This window comes from Salmo salar, chromosome 02, assembly GCF_965601325.2.
Source record: "Salmo salar chromosome 02, fSalSal1, whole genome shotgun sequence".
Classification (NCBI taxonomy): Eukaryota; Metazoa; Chordata; class Actinopteri; order Salmoniformes; family Salmonidae; genus Salmo; species Salmo salar.
The window spans coordinates 63,521,463-63,546,341 of record NC_138292.1 but is presented as its reverse complement, the minus strand read 5'-3'; the positions used below and the strand labels follow the sequence as shown (position 1 = coordinate 63,546,341).

Here is a 24,879-nt window from a genome sequence, read left to right as displayed (position 1 = left end):
CACATTTTCCCATGTCAGATTTTATTTATCATTCATTTCACACAGATCACTCTTCAACCCGACTCCCTCCGGCAACCATAACCTAATTGGAATATGTTTCAACTCAATAAATAGCCATTGGCCTGTTCATCTTTTTCTTTAAAAGTGGCCATAACGAAGAAGAACAGGAGAATAGCATACCACGTACAAAAAGAGATTGGTTCAGGTGGTTCCATTTCACATTCAGCATTAATATTACCACCTGAGTATAAACTTGGATGAACCAATTACATTTACTTCTGTAATTATTTAAGATTATCACATCTTTTATTTTAGCTTAACGCAACGTGAGGTCAAGACAAACATTGTACTGCAAATCCTAACTTACAAGTGAATTTTCACTTAGTCATGCATTGATGTCAATGGGAAAACCTGTAAAGATTTGACCTTTAAAGTGAAAGTTAGGATTCGTCCTGGACTTTGAGAAAATATCTCCTCGTAGGTAGTAGATACTTGTCTGATACATTTACACTGGTTGCCTTTGCCTTCAGATAGCTTGCATACTTTGAAAATCTGACCGTTTATTTTCTCAAAAACACAAACACACCGTAAAATAAATTTGCTACCAAACTGCTCATCATTCACATCAGATCAGACAAATAAAATGTTAATAAATTAATAATTATCACTAACAAAAAGTTATACCCCTACAGCTCCCTACCTGGAATCTTAATTTCTTATCTTGTTACTGTAATTATTAACCCTAACCCTTTCAAACACTTAGACCCTCAACCCACCCACTCTCCCTGAGCAAACTGACAGACCAACACATAAAATCCACCATACTTCAAACTACCACAGCCTGTAGAACCCATTATAAAAACATGACATAACAATTCATGACCATTATGACAAACCATTCCATACTAGGGCCAGGAGTATTTTCAGACCATGTGATCTGACCAGGAACCATTTATAGGCCAACATCTGGTCAGGTCATGTGGTCAGGAAAAAAAACTCCTGGCCCTCCTTATGACACATGCAGCGACTTGAACAGCTGGCTGAATTGGATGTGATTAAAATGAATGCCACTGCACGCCATAGTAAATAACTTGTCATGAACAGTTTGTCACTTTTATAACGAGTTATAAAGCTTTCATGATGCATCATTACCACAAAGCGTTACCCTGAACCCCAAAATCCCCATGAAACCCACATCGACATAACCACCTCCCTTAAGACCTCCATAGTTTTTTTTATCTCAATTGACAATTCATTCATTACAAATGTTTAAAAAAAAGCAACAACGGCTCATATACATAGACAAAATGGATTCTTCTTAATATTTCTGATGAGTGAGTTCTACAAAACGAAGGAGTCCCACAGAACAGAATTACACAGCCAGTCTTCCATAGAACCTTCCATAGAACCCATGCTGGTAACATCAGTCCATAGACAGAGCCTGGTTGGCTATGGGTATAGTACGGTAAAGTATGCTATTGTACATTACGGCTGCGACTGAAATGGCCCCATCCCCTACATAGTGCAATACTCTCATTAGGGTTCTGGTCAAAAGTAGTGCACTATATATGGAACAAGGTGGCATTTCAGACACAGCAGGTCTGTGGTTCCTGTTGGGGTAGTTTACATGCTACATGTTAAGTCTGTGGATCATGTGCGTCGGGTCTTCTGTCTCTTGGCCTGGCGTTTGGCCTCGTCCAGGGCAGCATTGTCTCCACCGGCCTGACTCAGGCTACGCACCCCCTGGAGACGGCTCACCAGCTGCAGCAGTAGGGGGATCACCTGGGCAGAGACAGGGCATTTAAAAAGGGTGAGATGCCACTTTATATTGTCTTCTGTGTACTAAAATACCATGAAGATCCCAGAAACCAATAGAATGTTTTTTTTCTATCTATATATATATATACACACATATACACACACACACACAGTGAGGGAAAAAAAGGATTTGATCCCCTGCTGATGTTGTACGTTTGCCCACCGACAAAGAAATTATCAGTCTATAATTTTAATGGTTGGTTTATTTGAACAGTGAGAGACATATGTATGTATGCATGCATGCATGCATACATACATACATCTCTCACTGTGTTATGGCATAAGTGTGTGTGTGTGTGTGTATCTCACTGTTCAAATAAACCAACCATAAAAATTATAGACTGTACGTACGTACATACATACAGTCTATAATTTTAATGGTTGGTTTATTTGAACAGTGAGATACATACATACATACATACATACATACATACATACATACATACATACATACACTTATGCCATAACACAGAGGCAATAGGAGGTCTGCTTGAACATTTACCAGACCACTCAATTACAGTACATTGGATACATGGCTATGCAATAGGAGTGGAGGCAGTGTACCTTTTCATGGTTGTAGGCTGCCAGCAGGAGCAGTAGAGTGAGGGGTAGAGCTATGTAGGAGCCCTGGGCTACGTCCTGGTCAGGGACTTTACGCTGTGATGAAGAACATCACATTGGGTTCTCATTCAATATTCAGAAGACACACAATGCAGGCTTTTTTTTTAATCACTGTAATGACAATATTCTAAATGTATTACATGAATTGTTTCCGAAGTTGGATGAAGTTGCCTGTAGACGCTGATCTAAAATCTGTTTTGTGCTTTCCCACATAATGGATAAGGTTAGAATGTGGACAGGATAAGCTGATCTTAGATCTGTGGCTGCGGAGAACTTCTATTCGGAGGATTCAGCCCTGGTGGAGTAGGTACTGTGTACTTACATTGGGGTTGAAGGTCAAAGTGATGTGCTTATGGTAGCCTGTAGAGGTGAAGGAGACTTGGGGCAGAGAGAAGTCGTACTGGGAGCGAGACAGTGTGGAGTGCAGCATCAACACATAGGTCTGTATTGGGGGAGAGGACACAACAAAACTATATTTATGATGATGACAACATACTCTGCACTGTTAATTCCACTGACCCAGAACCGCTGGATGAAACCATACTACCTTCTATTATCAGGCGAATAGCAACCATTAAAGGCCCAGTGCTGTCAAAATTCTGTTTTCTATCATATTGTACAACAGCTGATGAAACTAACACTGTAGAAGTGTGACAGATGTGAGCAGTGTAATTTTCTGATAGTCGCTGGTTGAAAATACAATTTACACAAGACATTCTAAAATCAGCAGGTTTTGCATGGGTGAAGTTTAAGTTACTGGACAATAAAGAGAGTTTCAAGCCTCTGCCAATAACATCGTTTTCAGGTTACATATACATATGGCATCACATTTGATTTAAAAAAAAAATAATCAATTGTGAGCTATTTTTCATGAGTCGTAAAATGTAATTTTTTCTCCTCCAAAAACGAGAGGGAAAAAAAATACATATTGTAAGCAAAAACATGAACATTGTAAACAAAAACGAATCAAAAAGCATTGCAAGCCAAAATGAACAGATAAATGATAATTTTTTTCTTCTATTTAATATGTTTGTGTCATTTACAAGCAATCTGCTCAGCTTTGTTTTAAACTTTTCCTCACCTACGCTGGCATTTCTGAACCACTGTTCAAGTGGGGGTGGGGTTTAGAAGGGGGCGAACTAAAAATCGGTTACTGTTGGTTAATACACTTGGAGAGACGATCATTCATTTACATTTACATTTAAGTCATTTAGCAGACGCTCTTATCCAGAGCGACTTACAAAATGGTGCATTCACCTTATGATATCCAGTGGAACAACCACTTTACAATAGTGCATCTAAATCTTTTAAGGGGGGGGGGTTAGAAGGATTACTTTATCCTATCCTAGGTATTCCTTAAAGAGGTGGGGTTTCAGGTGTCTCCGGAAGGTGGTGATTGACTCCGCTGTCCTGGCGTCGTGAGGGAGCTTGTTCCACCATTGGGGTGCCAGAGCAGCGAACAGTTTTGACTGGGCTGAGCGGGAACTGTGCTTCCTCAGAGGTAGGGGGGCCAGCAGGCCAGTGGTGGATGAACGCAGTGCCCTTGTTTGGGTGTAGGGCCTGATCAGAGCCTGAAGGTATGGAGGTGCCGTTCCCTTCACAGCTCCGTAGGCAATCACCATGGTCTTGTAGCGGATGCGAGCTTCAACTGGAAGCCAGTGGAGAGAACGGAGGAGCGGGGTGACGTGAGAGAACTTGGGAAGGTTGAACACCAGACGGGCTGCGGCGTTCTGGATGAGTTGTAGGGGTTTAATGGCACAGGCAGGGAGCCCAGCCAACAGCGAGTTGCAGTAATCCAGACGGGAGATGACAAGTGCCTGGATTAGGACCTGCGCCGCTTCCTGTGTGAGGCAGGGTCGTACTCTGCGAATGTTGTAGAGCATGAACCTACAGGATCGGGTCACCGCCTTGATGTTAGTGGAGAACGACAGGGTGTTGTCCAGGATCACGCCAAGGTTCTTAGCACTCCGGGAGGAGGACACAAGGGAGTTGTCAACCGTGATGGCGAGATCATGGAACGGGCAGTCCTTCCCCGGGAGGAAGAGCAGCTCCGTCTTGCCGAGGTTCAGCTTGAGCTGGTGATCCGTCATCCACACTGATATGTCTGACAGACATGCAGAGATGCGATTCGCCGCCTGGTTATCAGAAGGGGGAAAGGAGAAGATTAATTGTGTGTCGTCTGCATAGCAATGATAGGAGAGACCATGTGAGGATATGACAGAGCCAAGTGACTTGGTGTATAGCGAGAATAGGAGAGGGCCTAGAACTGAGCCCTGGGGACACCAGTGGTGAGAGCGCATGGTGCGGAGACAGATTCTCGCCACGCCACCTGCTAGGAGCGACCTGTCAGGTAGGACGCAATCCAAGCGTGGGCCGCGCCGGAGATGCCCAACTCGGAGAGGGTGGAGAGGAGGATCTGATGGTTCACAGTATCAAAGGCAGCAGATAGGTCTAGAAGGATGAGAGCAGAGGAGAGAGAGTTAGCTTTAGCAGTGCGGAGAGCCTCCGTGACACAGAGAAGAGCAGTCTCAGTTGAATGCCCAGTCTTGAAACCTGACTGATTAGGATCAAGAAGGTCATTCTGAGAGAGATAGCAGGAGAGCTGGCCAAGGACGGCACGTTCAAGAGTTTTGGAGAGAAAAGAAAGAAGGGATACTGGTCTGTAGTTGTTGACATCGGAGGGATCGAGTGTAGGTTTTTTCAGAAGGGGTGCAACTCTCGCTCTCTTGAAGACGGAAGGGACGTAGCCAGCGGTCAAGGATGAGTTGATGAGCGAGGTGAGGAAGGGGAGAAAGTCTCCGGAAATGGTCTGGAGAAGAGAGGAGGATAAGGTCAAGTGGGCAGGTTGTTGGGCGGCCGGCCGTCACAAGACGCGAGATTTCATCTGGAGAGAGAGGGGAGAAAGAGGTCAAAGCACAGGGTAGGGCAGTGTGAGCAGGACCAGCGGTGTCGTTTGACTTAGCAAACGAGGATCGGATATCGTCAACCTTCTTTTCAAAATGGTTGATGAAGTCATCCGCAGAGAGGGAGGAGGGGGGGGGGGGGGGGGAGGAGGATTCAGGAGGGAGGAGAAGGTAGCAAAGAGCTTCCTAGGGTTAGAGGCAGATGCTTGGAATTTAGAGTGGTAGAAAGTGGCTTTAGCAGCAGAGACAGAAGAGGAGAATGTAGAGAGGAGTGAGTGAAAGGATGCCAGGTCCGCAGGGAGACGAGTTTTCCTCCATTTCCGCTCGGCTGCCCGGAGCCTTGTTCTGTGAGCTCGTAGTGAGTCGTCGAGCCACGGAGCAGGAGGGGAGGACCGAGCCGGCCTGGAGGATAGGGGACAGAGAAAATCAAAGGATGCAGAAAGGGAGGAGAGGAGGGTTGAGGAGGCAGAATCAGGAGATAGGTTGGAGAAGGTTTGAGCAGAGAGATGATAGGATGGAAGAGGAGAGAGTAGCGGGAGAGAGAGAGCGAAGGTTGGGACGGCGCAATACCATCCGAGTAGGGGCAGAGTGAGAAGTGTTGGATGAGAGCAAGAGGGAAAAAGATACAAGGTAGTGGTCGGAGATTTGGAGGGGAGTTGCAATGAGATTAGTGGAAGAACAGCATCTAGTAAAGATGAGGTCAAGCGTATTGCCTGCCTTGTGAGTAGGGGGGGAAGGTGAGAGGGTGAGGTCAAAAGAGGAGAGGAGTGGAAAGAAGGAGGCAGAGAGGAATGAGTCAAAGGTAGACGTGGGGAGGTTAAAGTCACCCAGAACTGTGAGAGGTGAGCCATCCTCAGGAAAGGAACTTATCAAGGCGTCAAGCTCATTGATGAACTCTCCAAGGGAACCTGGAGGGCGATAAATGATAAGGATGTTAAGCTTGAAAGGGCTGGTAACTGTGACAGCATGGAATTCAAATGAGGAGATAGACAGATGGGTCAGGGGAGAAAGAGAGAATGTCCACTTGGGAGAGATGAGGATTCCAGTGCCACCACCCCGCTGGCTCGATGCTCTAGGGGTATGCGAGAACACGTGGGCAGACGAAGAGAGAGCAGTAGGAGTAGCAGTGTTATCTGTGGTAATCCATGTTTCCGTCAGCGCCAGGAAGTCTAGGGACTGGAGGGTAGCATAGGCTGAGATGAACTCAGCCTTGTTGGCTGCAGACCGGCAGTTCCAGAGGCTGCCGGAGACCTGGAACTCCACGTGGGTCGTGCGCGCTGGGACCACCAGGTTAGAGTGGCAGCGGCCACGCGGTGTGAAGCGTTTGTATGGCCTGTGCAGAGAGGAGAGAACAGGGATAGACAGACACATAGTTGACAAGCTACAGAAGTGTTGTTTCTTGTATTATTGTCTCCTGTGTCTTTAGAGAACTGTTTCACTTTGATATCCTTTTTCTTCTGTCCTGATTTTCTCTTTCTTTTCTTCTGTTAACTAGATATTCTTTGTTGTTCTTCGTTAGCTAGCTAGCTTCATTCTATCACTATTTTGCATTGCTTTTGTATGACCCGTTAGGTTTCATTTCTATGGGGGAGCGGCTGCACCATGACGGTTTGTAAGTCTGGAAAAACATTATTTGAAAAACATTTATTTTATCATTTTTTTTTTAACTTCTCGGCCAATCAGGTTCATTAAGAGAGTAAGAGAGCCACAACCGTTCCTCATACACACTGGTCAAACGTACCCAACCAGTAGTCTGTAGTGTAAAATCAATGTTATGAATATGATAATGACCCGTTTGTAGCCCTGGACCTCCTGAACATGTTGATGTACACTATATAAAAAACAAAAAGTTTGTGGACACCCCTTAAAAATTTGTGGATTCGGCTATTTCAGCCAAACCCGTTGCTGACAGGTGTATAAAATAGAGCACACAGCCATGCAATCTCCATAGACAAACATAGGCCGTAGAATAGCCTTACCGAAGAGCTCAGTGACTTTCAACGTGGCACCATCACAGAATGCCACCTTTCCAACAAGTCAGTTCGTCAAATTTCTGCCCTGCTAGAGCTGCCCTGGACAACCGTACGTGCTGTTATTGTGAAGTGGAAACGTCTAGGAGCAACAACGGCTCAGCCTCGAAGTGGCAGGCTACACAAGCTTACAGAACAGGACCGCCAAGAGCTGAAGCGCATATCGCGCAAAAATTGTCTGTCCTCCGCAACACTCACTACTGAGTTCTAAACTGCCTCTGGAAGCAACGTCAGCACAATAACTGTTAGTCGGGAGCTTCATGAAATGGGTTTCCATGGACGAGCAGCCGCACACAATCCTAAGATCTCCATGTGCAATGACGAGCGTCGGCTGGAGTGGTGTAAAGCTCGCCACAATTGGCCTTTGGAGCAGTGGAAACGTGTTCTCTGGAGTGATAAATCACGCTTCACCATCTGGCAGTCAGACGGATGAATCTGGGTTTGGCAGATGCCAGGAGAACGCTACCTGCTCCAATGCATACTACCAACTGCAAAGTTTGTTGAAGGATGAATAATAGTCTGGGGGTGTTTTTCATGGTTTGGGCTAGGCCCCTTAATTCCAGTGAAGGGAAATCTTAACGCTACAGCATACAATGACATTCTAGACTATTCTGTGCTTTCAAATTTGTGGCAGCAGTTTGGGGAAGGTCCTTTCCTGTTTCAGCATGACAATGCCCCCGTGCACAAAGCGAGGTCCATACAGAAATCGTTTGTCGAGATCGGTGTGGAAGAACTTGACTGGCCTGCACAGAGCCCTGACCTCAATTTTTGGGATAAATTGGAACGCCGACTTCGAGCCAGGCCTAATCACCCAACCTCACTAATGCTTGTGGCTGAATGGAAGCAAGTCCCTGCAGCAATGTGCCAACATCTAGTGGAAAGCCTTCCCAGAAGAGTGGATGCTGTTGTAGCAGCAAAGGGAGGACCAACTCCATATTAATGATTTTGGAATGAGATATTTGACACCTTTGGTGATGTAGTGTATATTTGGGAGTAAACAGAGGGTACACATCTGCAGAAAGGTGAAAAGGAAACTCGCTGAATATGCTTAGGGCTGACACGTGATATTTAAATGATGTTACAGCTAGCCTTTGTTTTCCATTTTCCCTCCATATACACCTTCCTGGTATGTCAGTTCCATGTCCATGGTCACAAATAGCAAGCCCCAGACTGGACTCACTCGACAGCTCGCATACAGAGACAGCGGTAGACCATGGAGATGTCCCGGGCCACTTTTACCAATGAAGATAACGGGGCCGACATCTATGACGATGTCTACAAACAGCCCTACTATGAAACTCCAGACATGCCTCCGAACTTGAGAAACGAGACTGAGGATGCAGTGACCCAATGGAACACACCACAGCCTGAACACTCAGAGGACCTGTTTGGTAATGGAGCCGACACCTATGAAGAGGTCTATAAACAGCGCAATTATGAAACTCCAGACACGTGTCTTGACTTGAGAACAGAGACTGAGGATGCTACCCCAGGGAGCACACCACAACCTGAACTCTCAGGTTCTGAGAGTTCATGGAGGAGACCCTTTGTTGTTGCTACAGCGTGTCTGGGGCTGCTGTGTCTACTCGTACTGGCTGGGATCGTCTATCTATCACATTTATACAGCCAGCCTACAGAGGGAGAGAGACATTTATACATTTATAAAAGCCTGTCCCGAAGGATGGCTGAAGTTTTACTGCAGCTGTTACTACATCACTACCGAACAGAAATCCTGGAATGAGGGCAGACATGACTGTCTGGCGAGAAAAGCAGACCTGGTGATCATAAACAGCCAAAAGGAACAGGTATTTCTCACTACATTTGACCAATGCATCTGGATTGGTCTGACTGACGGAGAGACGGAAGGGGCCTGGAAATGGGTTGACGGCACAGCGCTGACAACAGCCTACTGGTGGTGGTCGGAACCTGATTCAGAAGTTGGAGAGGGGACTGTGCTATGATGTATGGAGGTGTACAACATATTCCTCTAAATGCATGGAATGACTGGGTGTGACGTGAAATATCTAGGGATTTGTGAGAAACTGGTTTATTAATACCGTAACACCATTGTCTACTGTAACATGTAAAGTGCACACAACTTCTTCCTTCCTTCTTTTTCTCTCAAACACATGTGCTGCGCGCACGCGCACACGCACACGCACACACACACACACCCCCCTGTCTAATGATCATGCTGTTTAATCAGCTTCTTGATATGCCACACCTGTTAAAGGAGAAATGTTCACCAACAGGGATATAAATACATTTGTGCAAAAAAATTGAACTAAATAAGCTATTTGTGCGTATGGGAACATTTTGGGGTCTCTTTATTTCAGGTCATGAAACACGGGACCAACACTTTACATGTTGCGTTTATATTTTGTTCAGTATAGTTAAGCCATAATATGCTTGTGATGGGTTTGTAAAGACACAGTAGTTAAGTTTGCCATCTGTAGTATAGAATGTGAGTAATTAACAGGGTTTTTTTCTGGATCAAAATGGGGCTTAGGTGGTGGGTTCAGTGGGGGGCGTGACCAATGGTGCGGTCACCAACCAACATTTTAGAGGCCCTCGTGTTGTTGGCAGTGAAAAATGTAGCCGTTTTAAAACGGAGTGAATCAAACATCATAACAAACTCAATGGGGGCCCCATGCGTCGACAAAAATACTCTTCAATGCATCACGTTTTACATTTTAGATTCTCCCCAACTGTCTAGCTTTTATTTTGGTGATTGTTAGGTCTCAAAGATTATGTTATGAAAATATATAGGTCCATTATCTTTTCTACATACTTAATATCTGGTTTAAGTTTACACCAAAAACGCTTTTCCATCCTGACATAGGCTGCCCGAAAACACACTTAGGCGGCCACCCAAGTCTTTTCTATACAATTATTATTATTTTTTTCTTCTCTATAGATACATTCATCTACGCTGTAGATAAATGTATCACTTGATGAAATCTGAGCTGGTATTACTCTAAGAAAAAATATATATACTGTGAATTTTCATAGAGTGAAGACCTTTAATATTGACTGTTATATCTTGAAAAAATGACAACTTAATTAAGAAAATGTATTTCTATATGTTTTACATTGTTAAACTGACAATCCCAAAATAAACAGATTCATTTTGTTCTTCATTTCTCTGTTGTCTCCTGCTTTAATTTATAAAATATTGTTATTATTTAGATTTTTTTTCCTTTCTGGGAAGTTCATTACGACTTTGTTAAATACAATTTAAATAAGTTGTGATTTGATTTAAGTAATACCACTGACCCAGAAGAGCCCTTTCTGGGTTGGGTACAGCAGTGCTTCAGGAAGGCAGTAGTGATGCTTCCTTGGCTATCAGCTACATACATTTCCAGCCCGCCTTATACCACCTTACATACTGAATGATAGCACATTTCTATACCACCTTACATACTGAATGATAGCACATTTCTGTAGCAGGTCCATACCTCTCCATCCCTGTCCAGAGGTGGGAAGTGGAAAAAGAGGGACTGTCCCAAAGACACACTGTTGATGGGGTTGTCAAGGTTGTCACTCTTATACAGCTTCACCTGCATGGGACAGGAGGAGAAATACAATTATATGGAGCCATAGAATTAAATAGAGGACTATAGATGGATATAACCCGTTTTAGCGTTAGTCCTCTATGTATGGAGCACATAAAGGTGTTGCTCAAAGTGTCATCACACCATCACAACATTACATCAAACAGCTATATTTTGTCTATGAATTAGTTCCTTATGACACATTGAAAAAAGGTAGTTATGAGGTGATTTTATGGGTATTGTAGTGAAGGGATCTTACAGAGAGGGTGGGCAGGTGTTCTGGTGAGGTTTTATGGGTATTGTAGTGAGGGGATCTTACAGAGAGGGTAGGCCGGTGTTCTGGTGAGGTTTTATGGGTATTGTAGTGAGGGGATCTTACAGAGAGGGTGGGCAGGTGTTCTGGTGAGGTTTTATGGGTATTGTAGTGAGGGGATCTTACAGAGAGGGTGGGCAGGTGTTCTGGTGAGGTTTTATGGGTATTGTAGTGAGGGGATCTTACAGAGAGGGTGGGCAGGTGTTCTGGTGAGGTTTTATGGGTATTGTAGTGAGGGGATCTTACAGAGAGGGTGGGCAGGTGTTCTGGTGAGGTTTTATGGGTATTTTAGTGAGGGGATCTTACAGAGAGGGTGGGCAGGTGTTCTGGTGAGGTTTTATGGGTATTGTAGTGAGGGGATCTTACAGAGAGGGTGGGCAGGTGTTCTGGTGAGGTTTTATGGGTATTGTAGTGAGGGGATCTTACAGAGAGGGTGGGCCGGTGTTCTGGTGAGGTTTTATGGGTATTGTAGTGAGGGGATCTTACAGAGAGGGTGGGCAGGTGTTCTGATGAGGTGATGATGTTCCCACTCAGGTCAAACTGGTTGATCTGCCTGAAGGCGATGATGTTGACTCCCACGATGTCGGTGCTCCCAACCTCTATGGAGCGGTGCTGAGGCAGGGCTCTCTCGATGTGGTCGTTGCCCTGTGCTCGCAGCTGGATCAGGTATCTACAGCCAGGCTGTGAGAGAAGCTCAAAGTTAGCAACACAAAAATAATAGCAGAGCTATTAGCAATTGCAACAGCAGTGTTTGGGGGTATCAAGCGCAATGACCCATTCTGCACAAAGTAACTCTTACAAATGTGTTGTATCGTTATGTCAGCTTCATAACTACTTTATGTGCTTGTATACAGGCTTTATAACTGCTTTATGGAGCCCTTATGAAGCCTCAAAAAGGCCCGACTCACCAGCAGGCCCCTGAGCCTGAAGCGTCCCTCCTCGTCTGTGACTGTGTCCTCGCTGTAGATACTACAGTCTGCCTGTCCCACTGCCTCCACTGACACGTCCCTCTCAGCATCTCCACTCAGGGACTGAACTGCCCCGTAGCAACTAGATAGGACGCAGTAAATCAGGAAACTGGTCAGACAGGCAGCCATGTTGGGGATCGATAGGACAGACAAATAATTACACACACCGCCATTTTGGGGATGAGACTGTTAAGCTCCTTGTCAAGTAAGTCAGCAAGAACATGCCTGAATAAGATTTGTTACAATAAAAATAAATGGCTAATAATGGCTGGGGGGGGGGAATTGAACATCATTCTGCCTTGTTTAGTACATTTTTGCAGTTAGTTTAAAGCTCATTGGGTTTCACTCACGTTTTATGAAATGTGCTACATAGATAAAGATTGATTTGATTGGCCCGTTTCTAGTACCTGTATGCGGTTTTGAATCCGGTGATGTCGATGCTGAGGTTCTGTCCCTCCTCAACGGTGATCATCTGAGAAGCAGGCTCAAACCTGAACTCCTTCATCATGGGCTTGAAGTAGTACTGACCTGGGCTCTGAGGGGAGGGATGGAGGGATAGAAAGGAAGAACAGAAGACATGCAATCAATAAGTGCCACCTGCAGTGTTGCTGCACCAATCCAATCAGCACCAGTTCACATCACACAGAATATAGACTTCCACCTAGTAGCCCAGTGTGTTTAATAGTAAATCATTCAGGAGGAGGATAACACAGGTATGAAGTAGGTGTTGAGTTCAGTAAGGAACGTCGAGGTCCTTACCAAGTTGTTGAAGGTGAGGACGCCAGTGTCCTGGGTGAGCAGGTTGGATCTGAACGATCCTCCACTGAGAGACAGCAGGACTCCAGACAGAGCGTGACCATCCTCTGACTTGATCTACGACACACAGAGAAAGATATGAGAATGAACACACTGTATAAGACTATACAAACCCTGTCGCAGCCAAAACTATATTTAAGTTGCATTTTGACACCAAGGCAAAATTCCAAAAGAACACTGTTGAATGGCAATACATTCGCAGAACAGACTCATCAAATATTTATTAAACAACCCACACCCTACCGAAGGAGGGATAATGTTACTAATTAAACAAAAAACAATGTTTGCCAACAAGACAAAGGCTAATAAATGGCCTGTTCTTTCCACTGAGCAAGCTAGTATGTGTGTTCCGTACCTTGAAGGTGACTCCAGCCAGGGCGAAGGCCTTGAAGTCTCCCTGGGTTCCCTCTACAGTGCTGAGGATGAAGCCCTCCTTACTGGCACTGACGTCATAGTGACGGTCACTGTGCAGGGGACCAACACTGGGGAGGGAGAAACAACATAATAGAAAGTCATTTAGATTGACTTGTATTACTCCACGTTTCCTACAAATGTCACAATCAAGGAGCATTTACCAAACACCATGAGAAAACCTGCCTGAAGCTAATCTAAAGCAACAAATATGTAACATGGTGGACATTTCAAGTGGCTAGATTAAAACGCAATGTGGTCAAATGTATTGTTAAAAAACAAAACAACAAGAGCATAATTTAAACAAGCAACCCCAGCTTGCAAGATGTTTTGCCTGATGCCTAGGGCAAGGATGAGTAGGCCATGCTAGCCTTACGACTAACACAGCAGTGACTGAGGTTATGGTTAGGGGATAGTCATGTATACCTGTAAGCCCCGTTCTCGTTGGTGGCGACAGTGATGAGGGGGGCCTTGACTCCTCTCTCGGTGATGGAGATCTCTACCCCCTGCAGCTCTGGAGTCACTTGGCCCTCCAGGAACAGACCAGCGCGCCCCGCGATGTCCACCACACGCCCTGGACAAGACTCTGTGAGAAGGGGACAGAATAAGAGAAGGTATATAGATTACCGCTGCACACAGACAGAGCTTCATGGTCGGTGATGTCCACCACACGCCCTGGACAGATCTCTGTGGATGGGTGCTGGTTGGGGCAGAGAATAGGGAGTTACCATATATCAATATAGAGACAGACAAACATACAAAAACAGGTTATACACCTGCGGTGGAAAATTACTAAATGAGTTATGCTATCCCGTGTGATACTACTGAAGAGAATTGTCTCTTGTTATATGTGGTGGGGTTTTTTCTAACCTGATACAAATTTGTCTTCGTGTGACTTAGTCACAAGACTGAGCGTATAGCTAAGATCCGTTTGGGTGCGACCCCAGCATGTGATACATCCCGTGTTTTTACTATCTGTGAGCTGTGATAAATGCAGTTAGACGGTTGAGCCCTAGAGCTATCAACCTCGAGCCATCTTAAAATCTGCATAGACAAACCAATCGCCTTGTACACACTATGTTCCGCCCCTGTTTACACACATCTGCTAAACTGCCATGTAGACAAGAGGTTGTACTTTCTATAAAAGCGGAGAGCCAACTCTGTTCCGTTGGGCTTTTAACTCGGCACTGTTGTGCGGATTGTTGACTGATCCATTTTTTGCAAATCTTATTAAATATAATTGTTGTTTGAAGAATCTACAGTCCCTCTTCCCTTTTGGTTAGAATTCCCACTACACACCACACAGAGAGACATGCAGACAAACACCATAGACCAAACACACACACACACAAGACAATAACATAACACAAAAGAAGAGGATAACAAGGAAGTGAACTCTGACCTCCAGTGATAGTAGCCTCAATCTCCGGCGGATAGAAGAGAAGCTCCTTGGAGGAGGGAGTCACAGTGATCCTCTCCCCAGCCCTGGCCCAGTAAGAAAATTCATAGTGAAAGGGGCTGGTGAGCTCATCAGCTCTCTCTTGGATGGGGGGCTGGCTGTCACCGCCATCCTCAGCCTCTTGGGCACGTCTCTCCCTCTCCTGGCGCCGCAGCTCGATCTCCTGCAGCTGCTGCTCCTGCCTCTGCTCCTCCAGGCTTCTCAGAGGGCCTAGGACCAGAGCTGGCTCAGACTCTATGGAGGATCTGATGGAGGACGCAAACAGTTTTTAGGTTTATACAGCAGGACCAGACTATGGACGACCTACAAGAGGAACACAGTGATAATCTTTTTTTTTTTTCTGTCATATTTACAAAAACAATCAAGTAATTCATGTTTAAACCCTAATTCTGGAAATGCATGTAAATCTCCAACCTTTTTATGAATGATGTACACTGTACTGTTCTATGTAAATAGGTGGTTGAATCAAATTATACACACAGATTCACACCTTTGAGTTCAACGTATATTCTGTATAGAGTACTGCTCTGCAAATCTTACACACAATTTCAGATATTCATCTTGCAAACAACGGCAATGGCATCAGTCCACATTTTGCCAGGTTGTTTGGACATGGTAGAGTGAAGGTAGAGTGATAGCAGGCCTATAGAGGTGACGGGGACTAACTTGATGGTGACCGTGACATCCAGGATCTTATCAGTGGTGATTAGGCCAGTCATGTGATGTCTCACTGCAGTCAGGGTCAGGATAGTGGGGGCTGACCTGAAGGAGACATTTAGATGAGTAGAGTCATTCACTTTGGTGGGGCATATAAAAGGAAAACATAGAAATGGATCCAATAGAACACCCTTACGTGTCGTAGGTATAATAGTCCTGTTCGAATTGGTGGCAAGATCGAGGAGTCACTTTGTACACACCTGGCAAAGGCAAGATTAGATGATTAATAAGCATATATATTTTACTCATGTATCTACCGGTAACCTATATTAACCTAGGTTATTCTCAAAGACGCATTTTATTTTTCAAAGAGAGATCTTTCAGTAAGGATATTGAAGAGAATCGAAGACAAGTAAAAATAAGAGGAGCTTCTCCCACCAGGCTTGGAGAGACAGAAGCGGTTGACCCCCTTGGAGAGGTTATAGACGCCAACGTTCTCAGGCTTGCTGCCATCCTGGAAGAACTCCTGCCAAGATACATACACACTCATTTAGACTTTCACACCAGCCACCACGATTATGTAAAATAAATTATGAGCTATTTACGAACCATTATCCTCAAACTATTCACTCATGCTCTTCTTATCAGAGCAGCTGTCCAACAGTACGTGGACAGCTGCTCGTCGAACATCTCATTCCAAAATCATGGGCATTAATATGTTGGTCCCCCCATTGCTGCTACAAATGCCTTCCACTCTTCAGGGCAAGCTTTCCACTAGATGTTGGAACATTGCTGCTGCACTTGCTTCCATTCAGCCACAAGAGCATTAGTGTGGTCGGGCACTGATGTTGGGCGATTAGGCCTGGCTGCCAGTTAACGTTCCAATTCATCCCAAAGGTGTTCGATGGGATTGAGGTCAGGGCCCTGTGCAGGCTGTCAAGTTCTTCCACACCGATCTCACCAAATCATTTCTGTACGGACCTCGCTTTGTGCACGGGGGCATTGTCATGCTGAAACAGGAAAGGACCTTCCCCAAACTGTTGCCACGAAGTTGGAAGCACAGAATGGTCTAGAATGTCTTTGTATGCTGAAGCGTTAACATTTCCCTTCACTGGAATTAAACCAAACCATGAAAAACAGCCCCAGACCATTATTCCTCCTCCACCAAACTTTACAGTTGGCACTATGCATTGGGGCAGGTAGCGTTCTCCTGGCACCCGCCAAACCCAGATACATCCATCGGACTGTCAGATGGTGAAGCGTGATTTATCACTCCAGAGAACACGTTTCCACTGCTCCAAAGGCCAATTGTGGCGAGCTTTACACCACTCCAGCCGACGCTCGTCATTGCAGATGGAGATCTTAGGATTGTGTGCGGCTGCTCGTCCATGGAAACCCATTTCATGAAGCTCCCGACGAACAGTTATTGTGCTGACGTTGCTTCCAGAGGCAGTTTGGAACTCGGTAGTGAGTGCTTAAACCGAGGACAGATTTAAAAGGGCTACGCGCATCAAGACTCTGCGGTCTCGTTCTGTGAGCTTGTGTGGCCTACCACTTTGTGTCTGAGCCGTTGTTGCTCCTAGACGTTTCCATTTCACAATAACAGGACTTACATGCGGACTAGACGGCGCGCACGCATGTTGATGTTGTCCATCCACACCAGACATGATAAGGATATGCAGGTTGAAATATCAAAAGAAACTCTGAACCAACTATATTAATTTGGGGACAGGTCGAAAGACATGAAACATTCATGGCAATTTAGCTAGCTAGCTTGCTGTTGCTAGCTCATTTCTCCTGGGATATAAACATTGGGTTGTAATTTTACTTGAAACGCACAAGGTCATCTACTCCGACAATTAATCCACAGATAAAAGGGTAAACCGATCTCCTCAGGCTTCTTCTTCTTCGGACTATATATGGCGGTTGGCAACCAACTTTAAGGTGCATTACCACCACCAACTGGACTGGAGTGTAGACCTCAGTTCATCTTTCAATCACCCACGTGGGTATATGCTCCTAAAAACCAATGAGGAGATGGGAGAGGCGGGACTTGCAGCACATAAAGCATCACAAAAAGAACCAAGTTCTATTTTAGCGCCTGGCTACTCAGACGCTCGTTGACGAGCACAAGCAGCGTGGGTGCAATGATTGGATAACGTGTACATTTATTTTGCAACGCACACAACGTGGGCGGTGTGGTCAGCATGTTACAGTTGACCGGGGCAGCTCTATCAGGACAGATTTGGACAAACTGACTTGTTGGAAAGGTGGCATCGCATGATGGTGCCACGTTGAAAGTCACTGAGCTCTTCAGTAAGGCCAATGTTTGTCTATGGAGATTGCATGGCGGTGTGCTCGATTTTACACACCGGTCAGCAACGGGTGTGGCTGAAATAGCCAAATCCACTGATTTATAGGGTTGTCCACATATACATACTTTCGGCCATGTAGTGTAACAAGCACAATCAGAAATACACACACACACACACACACACACACACACACACAACTACACATATGAACAAACCTAAAGACACACACTCTCTGTCCCCTACACACAGCCCTTCCCTGTGTTACTACTGACCAGGGTGATGGCGTGGGACAGGGAGCAGCGGAGGATGTAGCCTATCTGTCTGAGCTCTACTCCCAGCACGTCAGAGTCCAGCACCTCCACCTCCACTGACTTGAGCTTCCAGCACCACTCCTCATGGGAGATACTCACTGGGAGGGAGGAGAGCAGAGAGTCAGAAAGTCAGACATTGCTACAATATTGACATAAGGACAATACATAAATAACCAAGCCTGAGAAACTGGAGTACTTTAGTGTATGGATTTCTTCTCTTACAACATTGACCATCCTATAACATACTTGTTCAGTAGACACATAACGGAAGAAAACTGAACGAAACGAGGAGCTACTAAAAAGATCTTGTCCAAAAATACATTTGTATTTTTTTTTTTTTTAATACCTTTTGCCCCAATGAACACGACCCAGGAGGTCCGTACCTTTGTATTTGCCAGGCAGGACGTTGTCGAAGGAGATTTCCAAGGTGTCACCGCTCCCTGAGAGGAGCACGCTCCTCCTCTCCCCCTGACGACTCACCGGCTGCAGCGTCACCGACAGGTCATCACAGTTTGCTGGGGGTCAAGAGGTCAAAGGTTATTCAAAGTGGTAAAGCCGTGAAAATGAGACCGTCGCTGATTGGCTGTCTAACGAGGATGCTAGGACTAATAGAGTATTCAGGTTGACTGTGTTTTCAGTGTTTGTCCTGACAATGACCCAGTTAGGCATCAAGACACACTCAGTCTGTCTAATAAAAAAGCACTTTTACCCATGAATGTTTTCAGTCAACAGAAAATGTGCCCTACTGGTCCCTGTTGAATAAGAGTTATTTCTCCCTAAGGGGTTATTGTTAACCTTGAATTATTCCTACTTGAAATCTAAACGGGAAATGTTCAGAGTGAGTCATAGACTAATGGGAGACAGCTCCAGGGCAGGCTTACCCAGACAGTAGACCCTGCCCGAGACGGAGGCCATGAACTGGGTGAAGAGGAGGTCGGAGAGGGGCCTGTCCACCAGGGAGACCTCCAGAGCAGCAGGCTGCAGGGCCAGGCCAGCCTTCACCTCCACCTCAGGAAGAGACACCTGCAGGGAAGGATGGAAGACAAAGTGAAACGTTAGCCTAAGTACAGCCAAGGTAAATGGAAAAATTCTGTTTGGTTGTATTTTGAGGGTAACATCCCTAAGAGCTGATCTCACGTAAATAGGACTGGAAGTAGGATGAAGTTGCCCATAGACACTGATCATAGATCACTTTATTATGCTTTCGTCACCCTTATAGGGATATGATTCAGAGCAGGTAAGCTGATCCTAGATAAGGGCAACTTCGCTCAATACAACCAAAGCCACCAAAACACAGACAATTCATTTCATAGTCAGAACAAGCTGTATTTCTGTAACGTACGGTAACACTGTAGTCTCCAGGTTTGGCATAGAAGCAGAAGGCCCCCTGCTGGTCTGAGTTAGCGGTGCGGGTGGCGGTGTTGTCCTGTCCCAGGGGAGTGAGGTTCACCTTGTAACGCCCCTGCTGCTTCAGGCCCTCTGGCAGACGGGTGATAGCGATCTGACCACACACGCTGAACCTGGAGAGGGGGGATGAGCATGCCATTTATCATGTATAATGCTTCAACAGAACAACTACGTAGCTGTTACGTCAGATGTATGTTATGATTATAGATGGAGGCATCAATAGGACACATTGAAAGTCGAAACTCACCCAGCAGTGATGATGTCAGGGAGTTGAGGCGTGTTGGGCGCTATCTTCACCGTGATTGGCTCAAAAAACATGAGGTCCTTGTGCGTGCGGAGGGTGTAGGTACCGGTGGTCATATTCTCCAGGCGGTAGGAGCCGTCCTCTTTGGTCAGAACTGGGGGGAAGAAGGAGAGAGGAAAAGGAGAGAGAAAGAATGGGTTCGGCAGAAGGACAATCCCAACACAAATGGACATAGCATGTCTCCACGTTAATCAAACAACGCTATCTCTGATATTTCTCCTCCGAATTTGAACACAGATAACAGAAGAGAAATGGGGTGGTGGATGTCACCATGGTTACCTTTGATCTGGTTGTTGAGGGTTACCGTGGCGTCAGGTACCCCGTCCCCCTCCAGGCTGTTGAGAACCCTGCCGGTCACAGAGAAACCCATGACACGGAAGATGGGCTACAGCGAGAGAGAGAGAGAAACACAAAACATAACACCTCCAGGGTCATGTACAGTACCATAACCACTGTTTATCACATGACACAAAGGCAATGCTGTATGATTTTTTAACCCATAAGTAACAGCCAAGCAGGAAGCTGGAGCACTGTAAACTTACCTCCAGCTTCAAGCTGTTGTGCTCCACCCTGAAGTCCATTCTGGAAGGCGCCACGTCAAATGTGATCCTCTCTCCCCTGTAGAAGGGAATCTGAAACACAGACAAATTAGTCCAACATAGTCAAACAAAGCGAAGGACAAGAAACCAGACAAAGTACATAATACATTATTTTTGTATAGAGCCCTCCAGATTTTTGGCCAGAGCCTTCCAGATGCCAAGGCTATTTTACACATTAAAGACAACATAAGAACACCAACTGTGCTATATCCGCAACACACATTAACTGGGAGTGATATGTGCTGAATACGTCTTCAAAAGGCCTTTTCAGAGCATTTTCTTAACCCAGGGCTAATTTGCCATGGGATAAGTGCAGTGTGAACAACACGGTGTGTTGTGGCGGCCATCTTACCACAGTGTAATCTCCGCTGGCCAGTGAGGGGAAGGAGAAGATGCCGTCCTCTCGGGACAGGGCGCTACACAGGTAGACCAGGGAGTCATCTCCAGACTCTGCTCCATCCACTGGGGCTGTGTTACAGCCACTGATGTCCTGGGAAACACAACAAATACACATATTACAGGGAATTTGATTTATTTTTATTTAACTAGGCAAGTCAGTTAAGAACAAATTCTTGTTTACAATGAAGGCCTACACCGGCCAAAACCGGACGACGCTGGGCCAATTGTGCGCCGCCCTATGGGACTCCCAATCACGGCCGGTTGTGATACAGCCTGGATGTAAGATAATTATTACATGTATTTGAAACTTGAAATTGCCGTTTTGGGTAAAAACTGTATGTATCCGTCTGGGTTACTATATCATAATTGAACCACTCATGAGGTAAAATGCCCAACTTCTTAGACAGCCAACATTAAGGATAAAATATCACTGTAGTGTATCACAATGTGTATAGAAAAACAGCGGACTGGACACCACCGCTCTTTCAATTTGCCATTCAATCCAATACAAATATATTTTACCTCCTTCTTCACTGTGGCAGAGTAGAGGAGGAAGGTGACTTTTTTCATGGGCTCCCCATCACTCCGGACCTCCCCAGAGACATCGTACCCTCCCACCACCAGATGTTCTGCAGCCACTGCATTGGCACTGGACACACGCACTGACGTAGCGCTCTGTGGAAAGACAACGCAAAATGACTGTGAATCATTTGGATGTTTTTGCTCTAATTCTTTTGCACAGTTTACACTACCTGTAATCACTTATGCTCTTACTCTGCTTGCTTATATTACTTGTGCAATATGATTGTTGAGTTCCAATTGCATCCGACTAAAATTGTGCCAATAACACCTACAGCTGCACTTTGAGATGGCTTGAGATCATGAGCCATACAGAAAGAAACTCACCTGCTCCAAGGTCCAGGATGGATGAGAAGCAATGATGTCATAATTTCCAGGAAGTACTTTGGTGAAGGTGTACCTGTGAAATGACCCAAAACATTCTGTGTTAGAAGCCTAGTGCGTGTACCACCCCCACGTATATTGTCCTGATACAAAACAACAGCGGATGTGTACAAAAGCATTAGCATTGATATGAATGGATTGAGTTGCCACTACTGAAAGAAAAGCCAGTGTGTGGGGGGTTTGTTTGTGTTGTAAGGGGTAGTTATATTGCCTTGTAGTTTAAAGTAATGCTGTTAAGAGTTTGAGGAGCGGTCCCTTACTTTCCTCCAGGCTGAGTGAACACAGTCTGCAGCTTTTCTCCTGTTCCCTCCCTGGTCAGGCTGATCTCCACCCCAGCTGGGCCTAGGAGTTGGCCTTTACTTAGCACCTGGGACATACACAACACATTAACGCCACAACAAAGTAAACAATTATTTCAGAAATGCACATACTGTAGATCCGATAAGTACTAACACTAAACAACCATTTTAAAAAGTGGCAGATCTCTGTGCCATTCTGTTTAGTCAGTAAATAGTGATGTATTGAGGCTTTGGGGGTGGGGGGGTGGCAGGTAGTCTAGCGGTTAAGCGCGTTGGGCCAGTAACAGAAAGGTTGCTGGTTCGAATCCCCGGGCCGATTAGATAAAAAAAATATGTTGATGTGCCCTTGAGCAAGACACTTAACCCTAATTGCTCCAGTAAGTCGCTCTGGATAAGAGCATCTGCTAAATGCCAAAAAATTACATGTATTTTAGCCAGCACCATCCCCATAAGGGTTAGGCCAAGGCTTATTGAAGAAGAGTTCCTCTCACCGTTCCAGAGACAGAGAAGCCAGTGAAGACAAAGTTGATGTCCTGCTCCTTGGTGCAGATATCATTGACCCCGTCCACATAGAGGTCCACACTGGTGGGCTCTGCAAAAACACAGTGTTATGTTACAGCACTGCTGGCAATACACAAGAGGTACAAATACACATGAAACTCTCCTTACCAAAGCTCCACCCAAGAGGAGGCTCAATCTTCAACACAAAGTCTCCCTGTAAATAAGAGAGAGTCAAATATTAGCAGAACTGCCTCTATGAATCAGAGCGTGGAAGACTCCTCTCTCGTCTCTAAAATGTAGGCTGTTTTTTACTGTTGAATAAACTTCATTTGAACGTACTTTGCCTGTTGTCCACTGATTTTGTCCCTATAAAAGGAGGTAATCTGAGACAAAATATCCAGAGTGGTGTTATTAACCCGCCTTTCAGTACGCTGGTCGGTATGTCAGTTTGTATTTTCAATGCTGACTCAATTCACATGCGACGCTGCACAATATGTCAACAATGGCCGAGTTTAACCGAAGCACAGACTGAACTGTGTCCCACACAATCAGCTGCCAAATTTCACAAGCACTTTCAGCTGATTGCGAGGTAACTGTGCTTTGGTCAACAACATTTAGCTACATTCGGCTATTGGTTGCATATTGTGCATCACGTGAAATTCAGCAGGAGGTGGGAAATATAAGCAACAGAACCGCTGCCGCAAAAAGTCGGGTAAACAGGGACTTTCCTGTGGCTACCCTATCTCCACCTGATACCGCCAAAAGGACCAATAGCATGGATAACTGGTAAAGTACGATTAAATCTAATTGTATTCAACATTCTGTCTTGTAGACTACTGCGTCTTATTTACAGCGACTTCTTTCAGACTGATATCCATATGTAGTAACCAGGAAAACAGTCTGATGTTTAGACAAACCAATGCCACACTACTACTATTGCATTTTCATATGTATCAATACCACAGGAGGCTGGTGGGAGAAGCTATAGGACGGGCTCATTGTAATGTCTGGAATGGAATAAATGAAACGGTATCAAACACACGTTTGTTCCATTTATTATTACATCACAATGAGCCCGCCTGCCTACTCTAATCAATACATTCATTACCTTGTCATAGAGGGGAATCATAAAGTATCCATTGATGGGAGCACAGTCGGTCTGATATTTCAAAGACCCTTGTTTGGTGTACACTTTAATCTGTGAGAGACAAGAAAGACGATATGCATTTAGCAATGCACAAACAGAACCAAAAGGCAAAAGCATGATTTCATGCAATGCATGCTGGACAGTACTATAGGCTTTTGCAGTCAAGTAGCTAGTTAGCTAGCGTGAATGACTTGCACCGGCAGTCATTAGGGTGAGGGTGGTCCAGTCAGATGATTTGACTAAATAGTAATCCTATTATTAGAAATGGTGTGTGTATGGTGCAATATCTCGTCAGTACAGTGGGGTTTAAGTGGACTGGCAACTAGCAAGGATAACTTTAGCATGCTAGCTAACGTTAGCTAGCTAGTGCGTAAAATGCCATTCGCTCAGAGTTTTAAATGTAGAAAGGGATTAAAATCAGTGAAACACATTTAGATACTTTTAAATAGCTGCAAGTTATTGCGTGTCTGATGTGTTTTGTAAGGATAACTAGTTAGTACAATGCTATGTTAACTAGTTAGCTAACAAGTTCTGAATTTCGACATGGTTGTGCACGAGAAACCAGCAACATAGATCAGAGATGGCTCGTGAGATTAGTGTGGCTAGTCATACTGAGAGTTAGCTAGACCATCTTACTAGCCACCTTGGGGATAATGTTATTTCATTCAAACTCAACTGTCATTTCACCACTCAAGACCCCAGCAATATTATGTCTCCGCCTACTAAGGTAGTAGGCCGTCTCTGCACTCACCTCGATCAGCGAGTAGTTGATTTCAACGTCGGATTTCACGAACCCTCCGCAGGCCACCACAATGTCATCAGCTGACACTGTAATGAACTGGCAGCAGATGATTCCAAATAATATCCACAACACTGCCATGTCTGCCGGTTCCGTTATCCCAAGCTTTCGCCAGAAGATTTTTCTGGACAACAGAATTGACAGTGCACGCTGCCTCCGGTTCCGTTACGCTGCGCTGTTGAAGGAGGAGTAGCTAGCTATTCTGGAGGTGTCGACACCTGCTGGTGCGGAGGTGACATAGATTAAGTATGTACTTTGATAATGTTGGGTGCCTATTCAAATATG

The 24,879-nt window shown here is 45.1% G+C and overlaps 1 protein-coding gene across 1 annotated transcript; it reads right to left on the bottom strand.

Moving 5' to 3' along the window:
• Positions 1 to 24,791, bottom strand: LOC106588876 (BOS complex subunit NOMO1). Its single transcript, XM_045707313.2, has 29 exons — positions 24,547 to 24,791; positions 23,757 to 23,846; positions 22,817 to 22,862; positions 22,639 to 22,739; positions 22,109 to 22,215; positions 21,792 to 21,864; positions 21,408 to 21,560; positions 20,839 to 20,976; positions 20,430 to 20,519; positions 20,167 to 20,272; positions 19,831 to 19,981; positions 19,519 to 19,696; positions 19,058 to 19,199; positions 18,560 to 18,691; positions 18,138 to 18,274; positions 15,989 to 16,076; positions 15,747 to 15,810; positions 15,560 to 15,655; positions 14,837 to 15,138; positions 13,861 to 14,020; positions 13,379 to 13,505; positions 12,967 to 13,080; positions 12,615 to 12,742; positions 12,148 to 12,289; positions 11,726 to 11,920; positions 10,831 to 10,932; positions 2,762 to 2,881; positions 2,383 to 2,475; positions 1 to 1,782 (listed from the first exon to the last, which is right to left on the bottom strand). The coding sequence occupies exons 1-29, from the start codon at positions 24,673 to 24,675 to the stop codon at positions 1,651 to 1,653; spliced, it is 3,636 nt and encodes a 1,211-aa protein (XP_045563269.2). The 5' UTR covers positions 24,676 to 24,791; the 3' UTR covers positions 1 to 1,650.
• Positions 24,792 to 24,879: the final 88 nt, after the last annotated feature.